Here is a 21784-nt window from a genome sequence, read left to right on the forward strand (position 1 = left end):
GGCTGAGAGGGGTGCTGAATGGTCTGATCATATTGAGAGTGTTTGGATACATGCGATGGGTGGGAGATCAACTGGTGCTCAGCTGCTTCTTGTTCAGGTCTGGTTTCTTGTCAGCCTGAGGCAGAGCAGACTGAGTCTGGCAAAGCCTGCCTGGGGCAGTGTGGGGCATGTGTGGGAACTGCTAGGGCACTCCCATGCTTTTCTAACTTTTTTGTTCTAATTTTTGGGATTTTAGAACTCCTGCAAATTCACCATGTGTGCTGAACTCACCAGGAGCTGCAGTTATTCAGACACTGGAGAAATCAGGCTTTATTGCTTTTACTCCAGATGGAAAGCAAAAGGGGCAATAAGGGCACCCAGGAAGTTTCTGTAGGAATCTTACTGTGTAGAGGGAATTTCTGGGTCATACAGAGCTGGAGTAAAGGATCCACAGCCACCCTACTACCACGGGTACAATTTCTTCTTCTGAGTTACAAAAAGATTGACCCAAGAACCCCAGGATGCTGCTGCTGGGTTCTTGCAGGCTGTAAAAGACACAGTCCTAAGCTCAAATCAAGACAAAAACTTTCTTCAAATGTTCTGGGTATGCCTCAGCCACAGCTGTGGCTTTTCACCAACAGGGTCAGCCACAAGTGACCTCATGTCAGCTTGCAAAAACTATGATTGGCTTAAAAATTATATGAAGGTCTAAGAAAATTTTATTTCTTTGCCTTCAGGAAAAAAATGTAATAAAAACATCATGGTAAACCTGGCAACTCTCCTGTACATTTTAAAGCTCTAGCATTCACCTGTGTCTTCTAATTGTGCTGGGGTAAATCCAACCAATACAATTAGACCACCATGAGCATTATAGTCTGTTATGAGCATGTAAAATCCACCCATGGCTATTAGATTGCACTGAGGCAGTAACTCTACAATACTTGGCTCTATTGGTAGACTTCTGCCTGTTCAATTTCTTCTGCAGTAGAAAGAGAAGTTTGTTTCAGGTCACAGTGGAAAGTTAATTGTTCACAAGACAGATCGTAATGCTCTTCAGATTTCTGTTGGCATCTTTATCAATACGTCACAAATTAGGAGTGAAAAAGTGCAAAATGATCCATAAGAGAGTATTCTGTGAAACACTTGGACCACTTGCTTTATGCTAAAGACTAAAGCCTCCTAAAGGCTTCCAGTCTTCTCAGCTATGAGAAACACTAGGGCATTTTATCCATTTATGACCACAAACTTTCTCCCTAGCAGAATGTGAGTTTGTACAACTTAGAAGAGACAGAGAAATCTTTCCCTATAACAGTTATGAAAACATGTAGCACTTATAAAAATCCCAGACTGACATCACTGGAGAGCAGATCCTTCTGCTTATCCAACCAACACATTCTGCAGAGGCAACAGCAAAGCAAACTGTCCTGCACAGCAGTGCTAATACAGCTTGGCTCAGCTGTCTCTCTAAGTAAAAGACTATTTCATCCACTTTATACAGCAGTCCTTGATCTGTCAAAGGAACCTAACAAGTAGTAGCAATACTTTTGCTGTTGTACTTAAAAAATGAGGCCAATCTTCTTTCATCTTGATGCACCCAAAAAACACAGGGCAGCACCAACTACCAGTGACCTGTCCAAAATCCCCAATGATGCCACTAAATTAATAGAACAAATACAGCAGAGCTCTGGAATTTCTAGTGGGCTTGGGTCAAGTCATAAAGCTGTTCAGCAGCTTGCTTGTCTCATAAACACTACCCTGGAAATTGTTGCACAACCAACATCTAGACTTCAATACTGTTTGGGATAGCAACTGATTTTCCTTGTACTAGCACATAGTTTTCATCAGGCAGGGCTACATTTAGTTTAATAAATAGTGATAGCTTTGAAAGAACACAAGAAAACCAGCAAGAACTCTCCATCTGTGGAGATATCCAAAACCCAGTAGAACACAAATGTGAGCAACATGCTCTAGGTGATTCTATTAGAGCAGAAGTTTGGATTAGAAGCCGTCTCTTCTAACCTCAATCATTCTGTGATTCTATGAACTCATTTCTTGATGGTTAAAATATGGGATTTCCTGAAGAAAGACTGGTTTCTCAGGGTATTTAAATTGTCTTTATAAGACCATCTGCAGCCTCATTCCAAAGATGAGAGTAAATTAACTACTGGGAGATGATTAGACAGAGAGGCTAAGCAACACATGGGGATGTTGGGCTTTGGTTGGGGATAACAGAAGACCTGGACAGTGGTGTTCAGTGGTAGATACTGATCCTGCTGTTGTTAAGCATCGACATTCAGACAGTGGAATTGGGCTACAGTGTGTTTTCCTTGCTTTTCCAAAATTTTCAAGTCTTTCAACTGCCCTGAGTAACATTCCCAAGATCCTCCAATGAATACCCTATTCCCTTTTGAATGGCATTTCTTAGAGGTTGATCTGTTTTGCAGAACTGAACTGGTCTGACATCGATGAATTGCATCAAAGAGACAGAGATCTGCCCCCACAGACCTTCTTGTTCCCTCTCAGCATTCCCCACTCAAACAGTATTTTTAAACCCAGCTTTTCTATCAACTATCTTACTCTATCTCCTGAGTAACTGCTGTCTTTGCTGTAACTTGCTGAGAATTAAGGCATCATTTCAGTACAAAACCTTCTAATATGTCAGGTAGAATAGAAGAGATCAACAATCTCAATTCACCTTGACCCATCTGTCATCAGTCATGCCACGAGTATCTTCTTTTAAGTGGATAAGTACATTTAGGATGCTGTTCTGTCTTCTCTCCCCACAACAGACAGCACTGTTTTGTTCCAATTAATAATGATTTTGGACTAGATCGTGCTTGGCCTCTGTGGCTCACAGGAGATGGCCATGTAGAGGACTACACAGTTCTTGCTCTTTGGGGGAGTGAGTGGTACAAAATGGGTTGGAGGAAAGGTACAGGGCCATGGCCTGTTTAGTGGGCAATCAGTTCCTGCACCATGGGACACTCTCACCACAGCCCCCACTGCCACTTCTTGGCCTCCTCAGTGTTTTTGCCTCACAAGCATCTGCCTCATTTTGTTAAACAAAGCCAAATTTCAGAACCTTGCTTCCACTTTCGCAACTAGATCTTGCAGTATACAGGGACCATAAATCATACACTAATGCTAAGCACCCTAAAAATACCTGAGCAATGAATTTTAAGACAGTTTAAATATGACCTGTCGTTTTATTTCAGTACAATGTTTTCTTCCATTTAATTATTATTTGAAGGTGAACTCAGTGCCTATTTAAGGAAGTGCATATGTAGGCATTTATGGCACCTTTCTCTCAGCTATGGGACACATACAAAACAGCAGCTTGACAAAGTTAGAATAGTGAACAAAAGGTGTATCATGAAAAACTTGCCTATCATCAGCCTGTTTTCCCCTGCTGACTTAGCAAGAGGGCTCTTTGGCAGCAAGCCCTGTGGTACATCTGAGAACAGATGTATCCATCCTACCTAAAATCCAGCAGAGCCAAGGAGCCACATCCCTAGACACACTGAGCTGCTCATGGGTCATCTCAGACTGTATGGATGTTCTGAAGATACTAAATATATGTTTTTCACATGTTGGAAAGCCATCTGAAACACCTCCTGCCTGGTTGCATAGCTGGCACATCACTTGACACAGAGACCAGGATGCTCAGCTTTGTTTTCCACTTTGAGGTTTGAGAGATGGCTCCAGTATCTTAATTTCATACAGAAAGACAGGGATGTATTTTTCCCTTTTATGTAAATATCTTACTCCTCTCACAGACACCGACACACCAGTGAGCTGCAGAAATAGGATTATATATTGCAGGTCCCTCTCCCCCCCATCTCATCTGCTTATTTACCAAATAACTCTCGTTAATCCTCTTTACTCTGTTTACTTCTCACTTTCCTTCAGTCTTACTGTCTTACTATTATTCAGGTTCTTGCAGATGTTAAAAAAAGCTTAAGGGACAGTCACCTCCCCAGCTGATTAAAATGAATTAAAATCCACTGATTGTTTTTGACTCTGAATTGATTTACACCAGATGAAGATGAGCTGCTGGCATTCACTGTGCACTTGCCCAAGCCCACAGATCATGTAATATACTGAAATAATCCGGCTTCCTCCAGCTTATGCTAGTTATGAACTGTCCTTGGACCTCTTGGTTTTACTTCTTGATGACAGTCTTCTGGGGCAAGAGTAAGAATGGCAAGTTTTTACAGACAGCGACATGATAGGTAATTACTTGGAGGTATTCTAGATTTTGAACCAGTTATTCATCTGCTCTTGCTATGTTTTACAGAAATCACTGGTTGTGAGATCACTTTTTTATCCATTAAATGAGTGGAAAAGTCCCACTGCTTACACTGAGGCTGAGCTCCAGCCAGTGATTAAGCCTGTCCTAGAAATCTGCAAATGTCACAGATGGTGCTAAGCGACACTATCATGTATGATGTCCTCTGGTGCTTGATCTGTGCGGCAGCACACATCTGTACCTGGTGTGCTGGTCATGCAGTGTCCAATGCTGCAGTCACCAGCAACACACAGAGAAAATTTAGAGGTTGTTTGAAGTGCCTTTGAAGTATGGCTCCATATGTATTTTCCCAAGAGTTTAACCTGCCTAGCATTTCTCTGAGTATTAAAGCTGATAGATGCAATTTGCTATTAGTTCCCTCATGGAGAAGAGAGGTCAAATCCATTCATTGGCATGGATTTCAGCATTTCTTATGACCATTTCATATTGGGAGAACCTGAGTATTTCCAGGGGAGATGCACGGATGGAGGTGGTAGCATGCTTGCTTGGTTCATGTAGTTATTACATACAAAGAAGCACCAATCCACTAGGTTGTATTTTATTACAAAATGTCTTAGTGCCTAAAATTGGTGATATGCTGAAGTTTCAGTTTTTACAAGGGAAAACAAACCACCCTGAGAGAAACAGTTTATATACAGATTGAATAAAAATACATCTGAGTTACGATACCTCGAGGACAGTTAGTCCCTCTCTTCCTGCTTCAGAAAAGCAGACATGAGAGAGTTTGACTGGGTCTGGCCCTTTGAAACCAGGAAATGAGATTTCAACTTAAGCACAATAGGATTTTTCCTTTTCTTTTCTACTTCAAATTTGATTCACATGAAAGTGAGGGATTAATACAACAGATACAAACTCTGTGCAAATAAATCCCTGCCTGCACTTTCCTACTAAAACATTTAACCCTTGTTACACCCTACAACCAGATGACTGCTGTTATATCACTCTTCACCATCTCTTCAGTGGAGGTAGGAGACAGATTTGTCAGAGATGCTGAAATGACAGAGGTTACAGTTCCAGGAGATGTGCAGGAAGGAGGGCCTAGAGGGAGAAGTGCAGAGGAGAGCTGGTGGGATGGGGGTGTAAGAAAGGACAGGGCAGCCAACAGTTATGGGGCCAGAGGCTGGGAACCCACTGGAGGGACTCTAGGCTTCAGTATCACCCAGCTTAATCCCCTTACTCTTTCTCTACCCACTTCTACCTCCCAATGAAAAAAGAGAGTGGAGGATTTCTCACTCTAACTAAAGCCGATTCAGCTCAACAGTATATAATAATACTCTGTGTTGAAGGTAGAGATGCTTCTCTTGTGAAGCATCTGATATTATTTCCCAGCGTTTATCAATAGATATCTTTCACAGTGGATCAAGAAACCTGAACTGCTGGGGAATGCTGCCAGGCACTTTAGGGCATTCTTTTAGCAGAACTGTTTTAAGAATGACTCATTGATGAAAAGAAATGCTCTAGTTAGTCTGTAAAATTCTAATTAATAAGATTTTCCTTCATAGCTGTCCATCCCACATTCGAGCAGTTTTCAGCTTAGCATTTGTCAGCAGTGTGAATGTCAACAATAAGATCTAAGAGGAATTTTCACTTTTCTCTGAGCTTAATGCCTGTTCAAGCAGATAACTTGTATGTTGATATTCATATTGTTGACAAATAATGGGTGTCTTCATCAAGTATCAGTATTATTCTTCACTGACATGAAGCATCAGGCTGTTATGTGAATTCCCCAAACCTTTGCAAGGCAGCTCTAAATTTGTCTATTTAAATTTTGATTCTGTTCCTCCCATCTATTCCTCCCATCTACCAGCATCACGGCAGATTTGAAAAGCAATTCCTTGCTAGGCATAAGTTGCCCTGGAGGGTTACTGCTCCCACATGTATATTTTGCAGCCTTGACACAAATCATTCACAATTTGGCAGACAAATAGAAATGAGCAGCAATGATAGATCAGGATCTATAAGTGAGAGATTTTTCACTGTGTTACCAATTCAATTGGACTCTGATCTCTATCCTCCAGAAATCATTTTTTGAAAGTGCAGTTGCTACAGTGAAAGCTTTCCAGCTTCCCCCAAATAATAAACATTCATTTCAGCTAAACTAGAATAGCAAAGATACTTATGTAAATTTAATAAGAAATAAAATAGAGACTTCTCTCTTCTTGTTTGAATTCTCCCTTTTTGATGCTCTTTCAAACCCTGTATAAATTTTTCGAACAATCACAAAGCATGTCCAGTGCTCCACCATTGCGATGTCCCTGCTGAGGCTCAACAGAAATCTTGCAATCGCTCTGCATGGAGATAACATTTTTCATTAAAGGTATTTTCATTTATTTTTCTTTTTTCCCCCCCAAGAAAATATTATTCAAAAATGACAAAGTTGAGAAAAATTGTTATTTAATCCAAGCTGCAATTCAATGTCACTGCAGTGTCTCATGAGAGGTATGGATGGCATATTGCAATCTCTACTTCAGGCTGGGTCACCTGGATATACTAAGAGCTTCTGTCCAAGACACTTATAGTATAAAACAGTGACACCATGAAGACACTATTGTGAGGTGCTGTCAGAGCCACATTAAAACCAACAGAGGAGAAAAGAACCTTCATCCATCTAGCCTACAAGTCCCACAAGTTACTTTCTCCTCTAAGTTGACCCTTTGGACTTGCAGTTGGAGCGTTCATACAGAAATGTTAGTTTTGACTTTTTTCACCAGAAATATAAAATATTATTTAAGTGAAGAAATTATTCTCACTCTCATTTTTCTGTGTACCTGAAGTCAATACTTTCTAACTACTCGAGGCCATATGAAGCACAGCTATTGCAAAGACAGTGACCTGAAATGGTTACTACACACTGTGTTGTACATAGGTTTCACAGAGTATTTTACATTAAAAGAGACAGGTTTTGAATTTCATTCCGTAGGTTATAATTTTGAAGGAAGAATAAATTAGAAGTAGAACCTCCAAATGAAAACCTGCCAAATGAAAAACTATACAAATTACCCTAGACTTAGAGTTAAAAGAGCTTGCATCAATTTGAAGTGCTAAAATTAGTGATGGGCCTGGGACAAAAATCTTATATCCCTCATGGAAATTTTGAATACTACCAGAAGTGGACAGGACAGTTTCCCACCTCTATACTTGGCCAAGCCAAAGCTCTCCACATTCACCAGTGACCTGCAGCAATTTGACTTCAGGCAAGTTGTTATTAATCTGGACACTGCACTCTATCCCATTTCTAGTTTTTCCCCTCCTCATGCCCATGACTGAACTTCACCCTTTACACAGGCAAGATAAGGTACATAAGTAACTTTCCAATGGAAACACGTTGTCTACAGGATGCCTTTTGTCTTTAGGATGCCTTTAAACAAAACAAAGTGTCAGGCAAATATTGGGTCAACCTTTGTGGGGCTACATTGCCTTAGGCACAGTAAAAGCATCTGGAGTCTTACCTTTTTATGGCTTTGTAGCAAATGATGACAACTACAAAGAGGAACACTAGTGTGGCGCAGCATACTGCAATGATAATAATCAGGCCTGGCCACCAGGTCTCTTCAGTGGGACAAAAGGTAGACTTGGGAGCTGTAAAAACAGAGTAGAAAAATACATGAGTTCCCCCAAATCAACAGGGTATAATCAGATACACTTCAGTCTCCCCTGCAGTAGCACTATACCAGGGCCACAGATACAGGCAAAGAGGTTATTTCACGTTTCTTTTTTTCCCCCAGCAACCAACTGCTCTTTTGGGTACTAGATATTTCTTGTCATGGTCCCCAGACGACCAAGTTCTCTGTGTTAGCATTGTCTACAATCTGGTGCTCAGCATGAAGGAGAAAGGCTCAGCTCTTCTACTCGTGGGAAACATCTCCCTCTGCATTTGCCATCTCCTGCTGCATCAGATTTAATTTTAGAGAGAGTTAAGCTGATAAGAGTAGGTTTTGAAAGCCCATTAGGGGAGGTTTGCTGGGGAGCTGCAGCAGTGCCTACCAATCCATACTGCAGCTAATATTACTGTAACCTTTGAGTGAGGAAGAGGGATTTGTTTTAAAAGAATATGAATTCTATTACATTTATTAATTACTTTCAGAGTATTATAGTTGACAAGCTTCTTTTTCATTGCACTGTCTTTTAATTCTAAGTCAAACAGTTAAGAAATGTTAACATTAAAAAATGTTAACTTGTGAAAATATAACCACTTATTACATTTTTCCTATTACAATTAGGGCTAGAATTTTTTATGTAAATATTACTCAAAACAAACAATATTTTGTATCTGGTGGCATTCAGTTAATATATTTTTCTTTGGGGCCATGTTCCTTTTCCCATGCTTTGAGGGGATACTTATTTCCTGAAGAATGGTGAGCAACAGCCAATGCCATGAGCAGTACCAGTGTATTACGAAAGGCAAAGAGACCCTTAACGCAGCATGTGCAATCACATAAACTCCATGAGAATTTCAGTCACCTTAAGTGAAGTTTAATAACGAATCAGTCAATGGGACTGTCTATATCTACGTGCTCAGCTAAGTAGGGGAGAGAATTAAATATAGCAAAAAGGTCTTTTTTGAGTCTAATTGTTTAATTTGATATTCTGAACTCCCTTTTACATACATCACAAATACCTGCACAAGGTAAAATATGTCATCAGTCTAGCATTATTTATTGTGATTTGACCTCTGCTGTATCTCCTGTGTTTGATTAGGAAAAGACATACACATATCCTTAGATTAATTCTCAACAGGTTAAATCCTGAACTACAGAATTACTGAGATAAGATTTTTTTTCCATTTGCAAGAGGTATGGAGCAGTTGGCAACATTCATCCCAAGAAATCTCCAGGAGCACCTTAGGAAAAGACTGGGTAAAGCACTGTAAGAAGTAACCAAAATAATAAACCCAACAGCCTGATAATTTATGGGCATTCAGCATTTGGTACCAATAAAATGTGTTGTCTTTCTCACATGCATCAGCCCTCAACACATGCTATCATTATGGTCATACCTGTCTAGCAAATATTGCCTTCCATTTATTGTGCATATATTGACTGTGAGGGTGGGGTATTTTTTGCATTTGTTTGTTGGTTTTTGCCCTATAGGAGAGAAAAAGAAAGCTGAAAAATGTAGTGATTTTAAAAACTAGTGGTTCCTGGCTCCTGCATTGACTATGTCCACTCCTAGACGGTCCCAGCAACTGAATTTCTACTTTATTACTATGTCAGCTGCAGAAGTCAGTTTTCAGTGGGTGATGGAATTATTTATTCTGTTGTGATAAAGCTAATGATTTTAATATTCTCTGAAAGTTTTCAATGTCATTTTTTTCTAAGATTCGAGAACAAAAGGCATTTCAAAGATGACAAAATTTTTGCATGAAGGAGCAGGCAGTCTCAAGGGCAATTCTACCCTTCTCATGTTGTCCTGAAAAACACAAAAGATTGCAGTGAAGTCAAAGGGAACACATCCATCATCAGGTGTCATGTAAAATTTGATGAGGTCACAGAAAATGTGAGAAGTGCAGCTATCCTTATCTAATCCTCGTTCTTCTTCAAAGGCAGGATCAACGAAACTAGTCATAAAGCAAAATGATAGTGAGACTGGGTTGCTCCTCAGCACAACAAATGAGACTGACAAATGGCAGAGACAGGGTATAAAGCCAGGTTTGCCACATGTCTGTTCTCCTCCATGGTTTATCACAGTATTTTTACATGGAGAATAAACAGATATATGTGAGATTGAATAGTAAATATTACTTCTGACAGCCTGTATGCAGTCATTAATGACAGGAAAATATGAACTGCTAATGTGGAGGTGACTCCTAATCCATCTGGCTCAGTTCCCTTCCCCACTGGTTCAGATCAGGCACTCAGAAAGTAGCACAAGAAGTCACACTGGAATCCTTTTTCTTAGTGGCTCATGGCTTCACACAGCTTTAAAAATTATTTTCTATTTCTACCCCTTATTATTGTAGTGCTGGGTAATCTTGTTTTCCTTAGAAATGTCCACTCCTTTTTTAATAAGCTCCTAGTTGCATGCACGTTTCTGCCTTTCCCTGTATGCATTCACATAGCCCTCATTACCCTGGCATTTCTATGTCCTTAATGCATTTCTCTTCACAATTATCCTCTGAGGAAAAGCAGAACTGCTCTTAATCCCTTATGCTGATGGGAAGGCTGAGTCTGGCCTTCGTGGATGACTCTGTGTGCAGCTAGAAATGTCAGCTGAGAGGGGAACTTCCCAAAGAGCCAACAAGGTGCCTGGGAAGCACCATGTCCTCAGAGAGATGCCTCTTAGTGAGTCCCACACTGAGCTCCTGATGTTAGGGAGCTGTAGATGTCTCAGTTTCCTTGGGCTGGGGCTCACAGCTCAGCTCCCTGGGGCACCCCTGGGCTGAGGAGGCTCCCCATCCTGTGCTGGACTCCCAGAGCCCAGCTGCACACTGCAGCGTAGAAAAAACAGGTCTCATCTGGGAAGGGCTGAGCCCACATGTGTCATGAGCTCTCAATGATCAGAAATTATCCTGGGGTGAGGGCAGCTGCCACAACCTCTTGCAACTGCGCTGCTTTGCATGGAACAGAAATGTATTTCTTGGGCACTCCCTGGAGGAGCAAAGATGTGGGCCCCAAACCCTCCTCTAAGAAGGTACTGAAATCATTACAAAACACACTGAGCAGATGTTCCACACTATCTATAACAATGTCATTGTCCACTTGTTTCATTGTCTTTAAAAAACCCTGATGAAATGCAGGGAAACCATTCTCACGGTCGCCTCCTTCTTTGTACCACCTCTTTCAAACACCTTAAAAACCTGCAGTGGTTTTAGAACCGAACTGTGCTCTTTACACTTGTTGTGTTTACAAAACAAGTGTAAAGAAACAACAAGCCACATGATGCTGTCATTTGCAGTGGTGTATCTGGGAAGTGGAGGACATCCCTGGGTGCCTGGAGTCCTGTCATCATCATCACAGGGCTGAGTACTGTCCAGCCTGGCCATGGTGGGTGCTCCCTCGGCACCCATCACCAGTCTCACCTGAGCAGCTTCAGCCGCTCACAGCATGACTGCTTCCTGGTTTGACTCACTCCTGGCTGCTCTTCACTGTTCTCAAAGTCAGGTGAATGGAGACAAATTATTTTCACAGAGCAAAAAACTCAGGAAAATGTACTTTTTCTCCTAAACCTTGAAGTGTCGTTCTGCACACTGAACACACCACTGGGTGGAAAGTGATAGGGAAGTGATGACATTTTAAAGAAGATAAGAAGGGTAAGCTAAGCAATCACAGTCTGACATCCTTATAGAGATCTTGCCAAAATAATGATATCTCATTCAATAAATAAAATATTAAAATAAATAATTGATGCTAAACAGCACAGGCTTAGGAAGATACATCTTGTCAAACTAACTAGATATTTTCTGAGGGGTTTACTAGTTTGGTAAATAGATGTATTAGTGCTGGTGAGATAACTTTAGACTTTGATATGACATCCGACTTAATTCCGACATAATGTTGGGGTTATGAAACTATAAAGCTACACAGTAAGTGTGGCACACATAAATTGAGTTAAAAGCCAGAGAACTGATATGTCTCAAAATCTAACTATAAATGGAAAGTCATTGCTGAGATAATGTGAGATTTTTAATAGTGACCTTCCATCTGCCCCAAAATAGGGTGAAGGATATGAGTAGAATTTGTAAATGACTCTGGAATGTGCTCCAATACAAACAGAGACAAACATATTTAGCTTAGAAATAGGGTAATTATTATTATTAAGGATAATTAACCATTACCATAGTCTTTCAGCTCTGGTCAAGCATTCCAATGAAAAGTTTAGTTTCTTTTTTTTTCCTGTAAGAAGTCTAAATTCACCTAAAGAGTTGGACTCAGAATAAGAACTGAGTAAGTAAAGAAAATGCTCTGTCTCTGCAAAGTCCACATGAACAAATGCCTTTTTTCTCTTGGCCTTAAAATTCATGAAGTACATGAAGTTGGTAAGGTTTACTCTTAGAGGGCCATCACCTTCTCTTATTTCTAGCAGCACCAGGCCTAAATAAATACAATGAACAAACAGACCCATTTCACACCTACAGTGGATTGTTGGATCCAACTTATTGAAAACAAATTCATGAAAAAGTATTTTTAGAGCAAAGGCATCCTGCAAACTATTTCAGCACCACGAAAATCTTACACTTGGTTTCTTTGACTAAGTTTGTTTTGAAGGCTCAGCACAAAGACACAGCTCCAGTTCTAATGTTAGCAGGTATCTGACCACACATGGTTCTAGACAGAAATGTGCATACCAGGAAAGATTAGCTCAGCTACAGAGGGTTTCCCTCAATGTTCAGGCACAAAAATAGAGGTTGTATCACTGGAAAGAATGCTTACATAAAATTGCAAGGAAGTCTCTGATTTCTTTTTATTAAATCTCAATGGGTCACTCTCAAAACTGCTCTGAGCTTCCAAAACAAAAAAAAAACTCTGATGAAGCTGTTTTAATCTTCTGGGTTAAGTATCAAATTGTTTTGTATAAGTTATAAAAGCGACACATTCTTGTACTGCCTAAGACAGATATAGAAACAGGACTTGGAATCCTTGGATACACCATGAGGTTATCTTTAGTGGTCCTGGCTATACTTTATGAAGCTCATATTTTTGAACTCTAGTGCTCCTGTAATTTATTTTGTTTAGGGTTATTACTTTCCATTACAAATATGGGTTTTAGGTTAATCGCTCTTTGCATGGGAATGCTGGGACAAAGTAACACCACCAAGTTTGTCAGAAGACAGAAAGTGTTCCATCATGGGGGCCCTGCTGGGCTGAGCTGGTACCTCTGTGCAGCCCTCAGCAGCGATGCCGAGACAGGGACCCTGTATCAGGGCATCCCTTCCCACCAGCCATCCCGCATCAGCCAGCCCAGCAAAGCAAAGCAAAGCAAAGCAAAGGAAAATAGAGCAGAGCAAAGCAAAGCAAAACAAAACAAAGAACAAACCAAAATCAAACACAGGGCTAAGTTGGAAAATAGCTAAGGGAGGCAGAGACCCATGCTTCCATGTGCAATCCCAGGGGAGCTGTCTCTGGCTGAGGTCTGAGTGTGTCAATTCACTCACAGGCTCAGTTCCAAGCAGCTAGTGAGTGTCCATTGATATGATGTAGAAGGGTGACAGTGACCCCCATCACCTCTCTACAAGAACAGTAACTTCATGCCTAAAAAAGGAAGAGAACTTCCAAGATAAAGTAAAACTACGGTTTTTCCTCCTGCTTTTATTCCTGTTCTTGCAGAAAGGTCGAGATTGCTGTCAGAATGATCTTTATGAGACATCTTTTTATTGGTGTTAATATTGTATATTCACAACAGCCAGGGACCATCTCTATTCCTGCAGCACTTCTCTTGCTATTGTAGGGCTGCCTGCATCAGCCATGCACTTATAATTAGCATGTTAGAAAGACACAGGATTAGATTTTATTTGAAGGCAGGTTCATATACCAAGGGCCTCAAATGTTTTATCAGTCTTGGTTGGAACTTAAAGGGAACTGGAGACGCAGGCAATGTGTTTTTAGCAACCTCTATGTATGTCACATATTCCAGAGACCTGTTAATCTGCTGGCTAAGCCAGGGTTTGTGGTCCTACTTTCATCTTCCCTCCTATTTGCTCTATTATTTTGATATATTCATGTAAGTTGCAGGTTGACATCTCCATTTGCAAGACACTAGTTCCTACACCCATTATCACACTGGGATGTAGGGACAAGCCCAGAAAATGTGAAGAGGTTTAGATATGATTACAGATGTTAAGGTATATGAAAAAACTCCCAGTTAAATATGGAGACAGATTTTGTGTCTGTTGCAGTTTGGGTCTTATCACATCAAGGTGCCTCATAGAAGCCCCTGTGGAATAGAGGAGTTCAATGAATCCCCTGATTAATGTGAAATAACTTGGGTTCTGTGAGGAGAAACCCTACAGAAGGAACAGTTACACTGACACCAAGGCTCGGACATTTACTCTATAAGTATAGCGCTGTGTAAAACATGAGAAAAAAGGGGAGCCTCCATCACGTGCTCACATCTGTTTTGAGAAAGGTGATTTCAGTCCTTAGCCTGAGATCTCTTGTCTACTTTTACATAAGGTCCTTTAGTCCCCCCAGCAGTGTAAATTCACCCTAAAGTGAGTGCTGATTAACTTAATGCTGATTAACTTAATTGTACATCCGGAAGAAGCCTTAGGCAGCTAATAAAAAAGGTCCAAGGACTCAAGAGATGTATAGTAGCAGTCCACACAGCCATGGGACTGGTGCCAGCTGAGGATCTTGTCCCAGCATAAATGCATAATGATGCTCATAAGTGCCCTGGAGGCTCTAGGCTCTCTGGGAGTAAGATTTGTTACCTTACAGTGAGACAGTGTCAGCTCATGTCCCCTCTGTTTGCTGTATTTCACCACGTAGGAAATGCTACAGATGTGTTTGGATAATCCATGTGATAGAAACACACTGTATGTAGCCAGGACTGCTAACAGCCAGAACCAGCCAGCACAGGAAAACAATCCTTCAAAAGAGCCTGCTAGTGAAGTTTGTGTTGCTGCTAGACCTTGATACAAATATAGATCTTCAGCTGTTATCCTGAAAGGCATTTTGGGAATAGGCAAAGTATGTGTTCCCTTCCACATTCTTGGATTTAAGTGGAAAATTTCCTGGGAGGATGGGGGAGAGGAGGCTGACCAGGAGGTGGGCGACCTTGGTGCCTGTTCCTGGAGCAGGAAGCCAAGCATGACACGAATACTCACGCTTGCCCCAGTGCAGAGCCCCGTGGCTTGTGTGTGGCCAGAGGGAACCCTGAGCTCTCATTCACGTGGCAGCTGCAGCTGCCTGTAGAAGGCAATGCTCAGGCTGGTAATCAGGTGCAGACAAGCTCATCAAAGGAAGGAAGGATGGAAGGATTGACATTTTCCACTGATTGATGAAGAAGCGGCTTGTCTAACCATGTCAGGCTTCTGTGTGCTGTGGGGGGAACTCCCTGGTGTTTGCACACATAAACACACAAAATATATGCTTACATATATGTCTATACGTATATGCATACATATATATGTATATGTCTGTATATGTATGTGTATAAACACACATATATACATAGAAAGGAGATATAGATAATATATATATTTAATGTATGTCTATAAAGGGGTATACCTATGCATCCATATAAATGAAACCTCTGCAAATAATTTTGTTAAATGTGTTTACATTCTGAGCGGTTCCTCAGGATTTATTAGTAACTGTTGGTGAGAGAATAAGAGAACCTACCAACTCCTCTACCAACTCTTTTTTTTTCTTCTCCCTCTTCCATGCACTTGAGATTTCTTTCATCAGCTGAACATATAAAGACAAATATTTACATTTGGGGCACCTCTGTATGTGTTTGAAATTATTTATTTTGAAAATATAGGAGCTATTAGATATAGAATCAAAGAATCAAGTGAGTTGGAAAAGACCTCCGAAATCATCAAGTCCAACCCTTGATCCAACCCCACCATGGTTACCAGACCATGGCACTAAGTGCCACATCCAGTGTCATCTTAAAAACCTTCAGGGATGGTGAATCCACTACCTCCCTGGGCAGCCCATTCCAATGTCTGATTACTCTCTCTGTAAAAAATTTCTTCCTAATATCCAACATAAACCTCCCCTGATAGAGCTTAAGATCGTGCCCTCTTGTCCTGTTGCTGGTTGCCTGGGAGAAGAGACCAAGCCCCCCCCCGGCTACAACCTCCTTTCAGGGAGTTAGAAGAGTGATGAGGTCTCCCCTGAGCCTCTTCTTCTCCAGGCTAAACAACCCCAGCTCCCTCAGCCTCTCCTCACAGGACTTGTACTCGAGTCCCTTCACCAGCCTGGTTGCTCTTCTCTGGACCTGCTCCAGGATCTCAATATCCTTCCTGAACTGAGGGGCCCAGAACTGGACATAGTACTCCAGGTGTGGCCTTACCAGTGCCGAGTACAGGGGAAGAATCACCTCCCTGGTCCTGCTGGCCACACTGTTTCTGATACAGGCCAGGAGGCCATTGGCCATATGAATGGATGCACTTTACTGTCTCTCTGGTAGGTCTGAAAATCAGTTCATCAACCTCCCTTCACAGCAGTTGCCTGCAGACAACACACCTGGCCGTGCTTGAACTCCTGAAGGGGACGTGTAGGAGCACAACACATCAAATGCCAAAAGCAATGCTGGTATCAACAGGAGCCTCAGGTCTAGGCCAGCTACCTCCGTGACTGGCTGGTTACAGACTCAGAGACAGCCTGCAAGAAACTCCCTCTGCACTGCCTCCAGATCCCACAGCAAAGCCAGAGCTAAGTCTGTGAACGGACTCTGGGAGGGAAGGGTGGAGGCATTCCCAGATTTCAGCTATGGTGGAGCCAAGACAAGAGGAGTCTGAGCGGGTCTAGCCTCAATCACATGAGCTAATGGTGGCACCAGGTGCTGTCGCCAGCAGCATGTACACACAATTATACATTGAAAAAAGATAAACTGAATTTGGCCAGGACTGCAATGGGGCAACTTCTTTGCTCATGGTAAGACATGGCTGTAACCAAATGTGTTTAACTGCAGGCTGGAGGGCTTTGGGCAAGACTGTCCCCCTCCTGGCATCCCAATGGCAGCTACAGTTGGTCCCCTGGGAGATAAGAAATCAGGTAGATGAGATACTGGGAGCAGACCATCTTAGAAAAGCAAGGCAGTGTCATGTGCACTTCCATATGCTTGCAAATATCTGCTCAGAAAAACTGTGGATGCCCCATCCCTGGAAGTGTTCAAGGCCAGGCTGGATGGGGCTTTGAGCCAACCTGGTGTAGTGGAAGGTATCCCTGCCCAGGGCAGGGGTTTGGACTAGATGAGCTTTAAACGTCCCTTCTGACCCAAACCATTCCGTGGCTCTCTGATGTTTAAATGTCCAGCATGGAGGTGCTCTGTCATTGCAGCTTCTTGGCACAGCAGCTGGGACACAGCCCTAGCCCTGCTGCTGCTTTGCCATTGCTTCCCTCTGAGCAGCAGAAACAAAGCAAGCTCCAAAGGAGAGTTCCAAACACTAAAACAGCCTCAGGGGGCTTAGCTCCAGGAAATACAATAAAGTATGAGACTCCCACAGCTCTGTAGCTTCCCAGGGCTGTTCTGTTCAAAGTGATGGACTCATTGTTTCCCATTTAGAGAGTCGGGGGTAAAAAGGGTGCAGGATGGATACCACAGAAAGCCAGGTCATCATTACAGCCACCATTAACTCAAGGGACTAGGCCAATACAGCAGGAATGTAAAGCAGGAATAGACAACAACTTCAATAATAGACGAATACCACTTGGGACAAGTTCATCTCCAGTAAATCCGAACACGATGGAAAGAATTTGGATTATCATAGTCCCCAATGAGCAATGACCTAGAAAGCTGCTTTGCTGGACCTGTTCCCTCAGATCCTGCCACACAGAACAGGAAGAAGATACTACCCAGTGAGGAAAGACCAAAGAACTGCTTCAGACCAGCAATATCCTACGCCAACTCGCTCATCTCTGGAGCATGGCTGTAACTGTACATGATGTGCAACAAACTGGCATAAAGAAAAGAAGAATCACATAATTCTGGAGCAAATTTTATTCCAGAAAAAATTTCTGTTTATGTTTTTTTTTCTTGTTTTGTTTTGTTTGTTTTTAAACTTCCTTATAGATCTTCACCCTTCCTGTTGCCTGTAATCTTAGGGCCATCTCCAGAGTGCCAAGAGCCAGTTGGGTAAACAACGAGGCAATAGCGGTGTGCTCAGCAGAAGCCTGTCCTGATTTACAGCCTCCCTGGAGCAGCTAGGTTAAATAACACTGGTAGAAATCAGCTATTCCTGTAGCAGATTATACTTCTGTTTATTGCATTATGTTGCAGACAAGTTTATATCATGCAGCTGTTCTATGCATATGTTCCTACTACACTTTTAAGGGGGATACTGCAATCACTACGCAGCGGGAACTTCTGCTATAATAAAAACATGTGTGGGATTGATGCTGGAGAAATTCCCTCCCCCGCAGCTCTTACACTGTAGGCGCTGTTATTCTACACTCTCGGTTCCCTCATCTCCTTAGTTTTCTCCTCCTTTCTAAAAACACTTCCCTTCTGAAACAAGAAACATGCTTAGTTTTCGAGACTGGAATGTGCAGGAGGTGGAGGAAAGGGGCACTTCTGCAGGAATTTTCTGAAGGTCACAGGCAATAGAGTAGTGCATGGCTCATTGCAAGAAACAGATCTGGAACTGCAGCTGAAAAACCCTGAGCCTGGATACAGTTGGTGAGAAAGAGAGCAGCTGGGTGGGGGAGTTTTAAGCGTGATGCTCAAGATCTAACCTTTAGAGGTTATTGAACCTGTATGCATTTAGGTTTGGGTTTTGCAGTGGATTTCACTAAAGCCCCATGTTGCTGTGCTGTCTTGGTAGGTGTCCTGCAGATGCTTTTCCTTGGTAGATTTGAGATTCCTATAGAAAATGAACATATAATAAGGACCAAAATAAAATAATAGCAGGTGAAAGTATTGGTCGCCCAGACATAAGTGAAGCACATTGTGAGGAAGTGGCTTGTGCAAAGTCACCGCAGCTCTGTTAGAGAGCCAGGAAACAAAATGTCTTTTGACTCCTGGCCAGTCCTACTCTCTGGAACATGTTGCCTCTTCTTTGAGAGTAAACACAAACACTTGATTTGGCCAAAACTATATTATGGGGTGGAAGCAAAAAACTCCCTTTTTGACTTCCCAGGCAGGTGCCAAATCTCTGCCCCAAGCCAGCACACTGACACCGTGCTCAGGAGCTCTGTGCAGGTAAGACCTACGGATGGGAACAAGGTAGGATCCCACAGGGTGCCCAGGAAGGGATGATGCTAAGCATGCAGGATAACCTGTATTGGTTTTGTACAACTGCAGAGGAAAACTAGAGAACAGTTAAGAGTTCTACATACTTACGGAAGGATGCCAATGCACAGATCAGAGCAGTCAATGGATTGTCAAACAAAGTAGGGAGGGAAAGTCTGTGCTCCAAACAATCAACAGGCTGAGGGCCAGACCTGCCAGCCTTAATCCTATTAGGTTGTTGGTGAAGCTGATGGGACCCACCAGAACTGAGGCACAACCCCACAAATAAGGGCAAAACATGGTTTCAGCTGCCAAGGTCTTTTGGATGAGAGTGGGGTTAGAGAGCAAAGAGGGAGAATCTGTTCTCTAAAGCACGATCTGGAGAAGCGGTAGCATTTATAGGCCTTGTGGAAAAAAGGCTTTTAAGGAGATTACATCATAGCTAGTTTCTGTGTTAACACTCAGCTCTGGCATTTATCTTTACAATGCATGCTCACATCAGCCACTGCCCTCTGATCTGACTTTGTCCTGTGTTTTTCTAATCAGCAGTCTCCTGATGAGACGCCGTTTTTCCATCATCATTTGATTCTCTCTCAACATAAAGGATTGAATTGTTTTTACCCCGATTAAATCACACCCTATTGGTTTCTGTCCCAAGCAAATGAGAACTGAAGTCTGTGCCTTGCAAGGCAGCCTTCTCCTTGCAGCTACACCGACATTCAGGAGAGCCTCGTGGGTACCTTCAGAGTTGCCTGCTCTCCACAACCTGGATCACCGCCAGGCTAGGCAGCACTGAGACAGTCCTGGTGACACCTCCAGGTAGTCCTAAGTCCTGCCTCTCTTGTAGGAGCTGCTGCTTAAGTGAGCCCTGCTGTACTTGGTGGCCTGTTTTCTGAAATGCAGGAGATGTCGATGAAATTAGTGGGTATCTGATTCCTCTAAGGAGCAGGTCACAAGTGCCTGAGAATTTGCTGTTAAATTAGTACCCTGAAATTTATTTTAGAAGGTGACCTGATTTCCAGAGGTTCTCAGCATTCAGACAACCAGAATGATTTAAGTTGGGTATGCAGATACAAAACCTTAAGTTAATCTTCTGAGTTTTATGATACAGGCTTTAACCTCTCTTTACTTAGGCAGAGTGTCACCGTGAGTGGAAGACAAGAAATTCCTCTCAGGATGTGGATTCCACGCTTAGCTCTCCCCCTTGATTGTTGGGTGATTTTGGGAAGACCTCCACTTCAGCCTTGTTTCTCCTTCTCCAGGATGGGAACAGGATAGCCCCATCTTTCTAAATAGCTGCAAGACGTAGGGATAAAAAGTGCAACATAAGGCTGCATGTCAACACCATTGTTATTCCTTTCCCAATTCTTTAATAAATAGGCCCACTTATAAGTACTTAATCTATATTTCTAAAATATTTGCTCTAAAATATCAGGCTCTATTTGCCTGACCTTCCTGTCAACTAACTTTTCAAGGAAACACAGCAATTAGGCCACAGTCTGTGACAGAACAGCAGAGCACAGCACTGACCTGGGGACAGTAATTCTCAGTTCTTTTGAACAGAGGCACCACTGAGAGACATAGAGATATGCCAGCACAGTACCATCCACTTCATTGCACAAACACACAGTCTGACTCTCCAGCAGCGAGTGACGTGCACAGGCACGTTATGAGCATTGGCAATTCTTCAGTGGGGAAAAATCAGTGCTGAGCATCATCTGCTTGTCCCAGCAAATGTAATGACCTCATCACATTACAGCAGTGAAAAGAGCATCCTGGAAAAAAAGCGGCCTGAAAACACTGAACCTTCATGCTAAGTCTGCCTTTGCCATTTCAGCACACTTCGGCATATTTCCATTAACAAGATTGCACACGTGCACACAGACACGCATACAGATGTGTCCCTCCCCCCATTCTGCTCTGGCTGGCACAGATTTCCCAGGGAGGATCTAAAAACAAGTATGATACACAGAGATGAGTGGACTCCCAGCACGTTTGAAAGATGAGCTTGGTGCCTGTAACAGTCTGTCATCAGCCTTGTAGAGCAAGCAAATACTGCAGCCTGTCCCCTGCCAGCATGCCCCAGGTATGGTGTCCTGTGGCCACTTCTGCAAGGAGCTGGTTGGCCACCCCACTGTGTGACGCTGTTCCTCGCCGCATCTCATAAGAAGGTTGAAACAACCCAGATGCTTCTGTTCTGGTGTTTGTTGTGGTGGGTGCCTGCCTGCTGAGACCCACGTAGCTCAGTACAGGCATGAACAACTTCAACATGGGCAGGCGGAGGTTTGCTGTTAGGAATCAGATATGTGGAGACTTGTTCAAGCTTCCTGGGAAAAGAGCTACCTTTGCCTGCAGGCTTATGGCACTGGGCCCTGAGCCATTTGACATCAGACAAAAGTAGGGACCAGCGAAAGAAGGGTTGTTTCCAAACTGGAACTCACTAGGGAAAGCAGATGCATTTTCTCACTTTCATCACATAGCCAATAACCCCTCCCAGATCCACCGCAGTAAGATAACTATGAAACAAAATGAGTCTTCTGGAGAGTTTCTTCCCCAGTCAAGCTGGCCTGCTTTCAGGCTGCTTCAGAGGCTGTCTTAGGGCAGAAGATGGTCTCATCACCAGCTACCAGGTATTTCTGGGAAAGACAGGCTCCTTCA

The 21784-nt window shown here is 42.5% G+C and overlaps 1 protein-coding gene across 3 annotated transcripts in view; it reads right to left on the reverse strand.

Annotated features, from left to right (window-relative positions):
• PRIMA1 (proline rich membrane anchor 1) overlaps positions 1 to 21784 on the reverse strand; it is a 55604-nt gene that overhangs the window by 14854 nt on the left and 18966 nt on the right. For all 3 annotated transcript variants that reach the window (XM_027673873.1, XM_027673872.1, XM_027673878.1), the window contains one exon: positions 7738 to 7867. In XM_027673873.1, the coding sequence (XP_027529674.1) occupies positions 7738 to 7867 (130 nt within the window). The remainder of the gene's footprint in view (positions 1 to 7737; positions 7868 to 21784) is intronic.

The sequence above is a fragment of the Neopelma chrysocephalum genome, unplaced genomic scaffold (assembly GCF_003984885.1).
Source record: "Neopelma chrysocephalum unplaced genomic scaffold, ASM398488v2 Primary Assembly neopelma1_24, whole genome shotgun sequence".
Classification (NCBI taxonomy): Eukaryota; Metazoa; Chordata; class Aves; order Passeriformes; family Pipridae; genus Neopelma; species Neopelma chrysocephalum.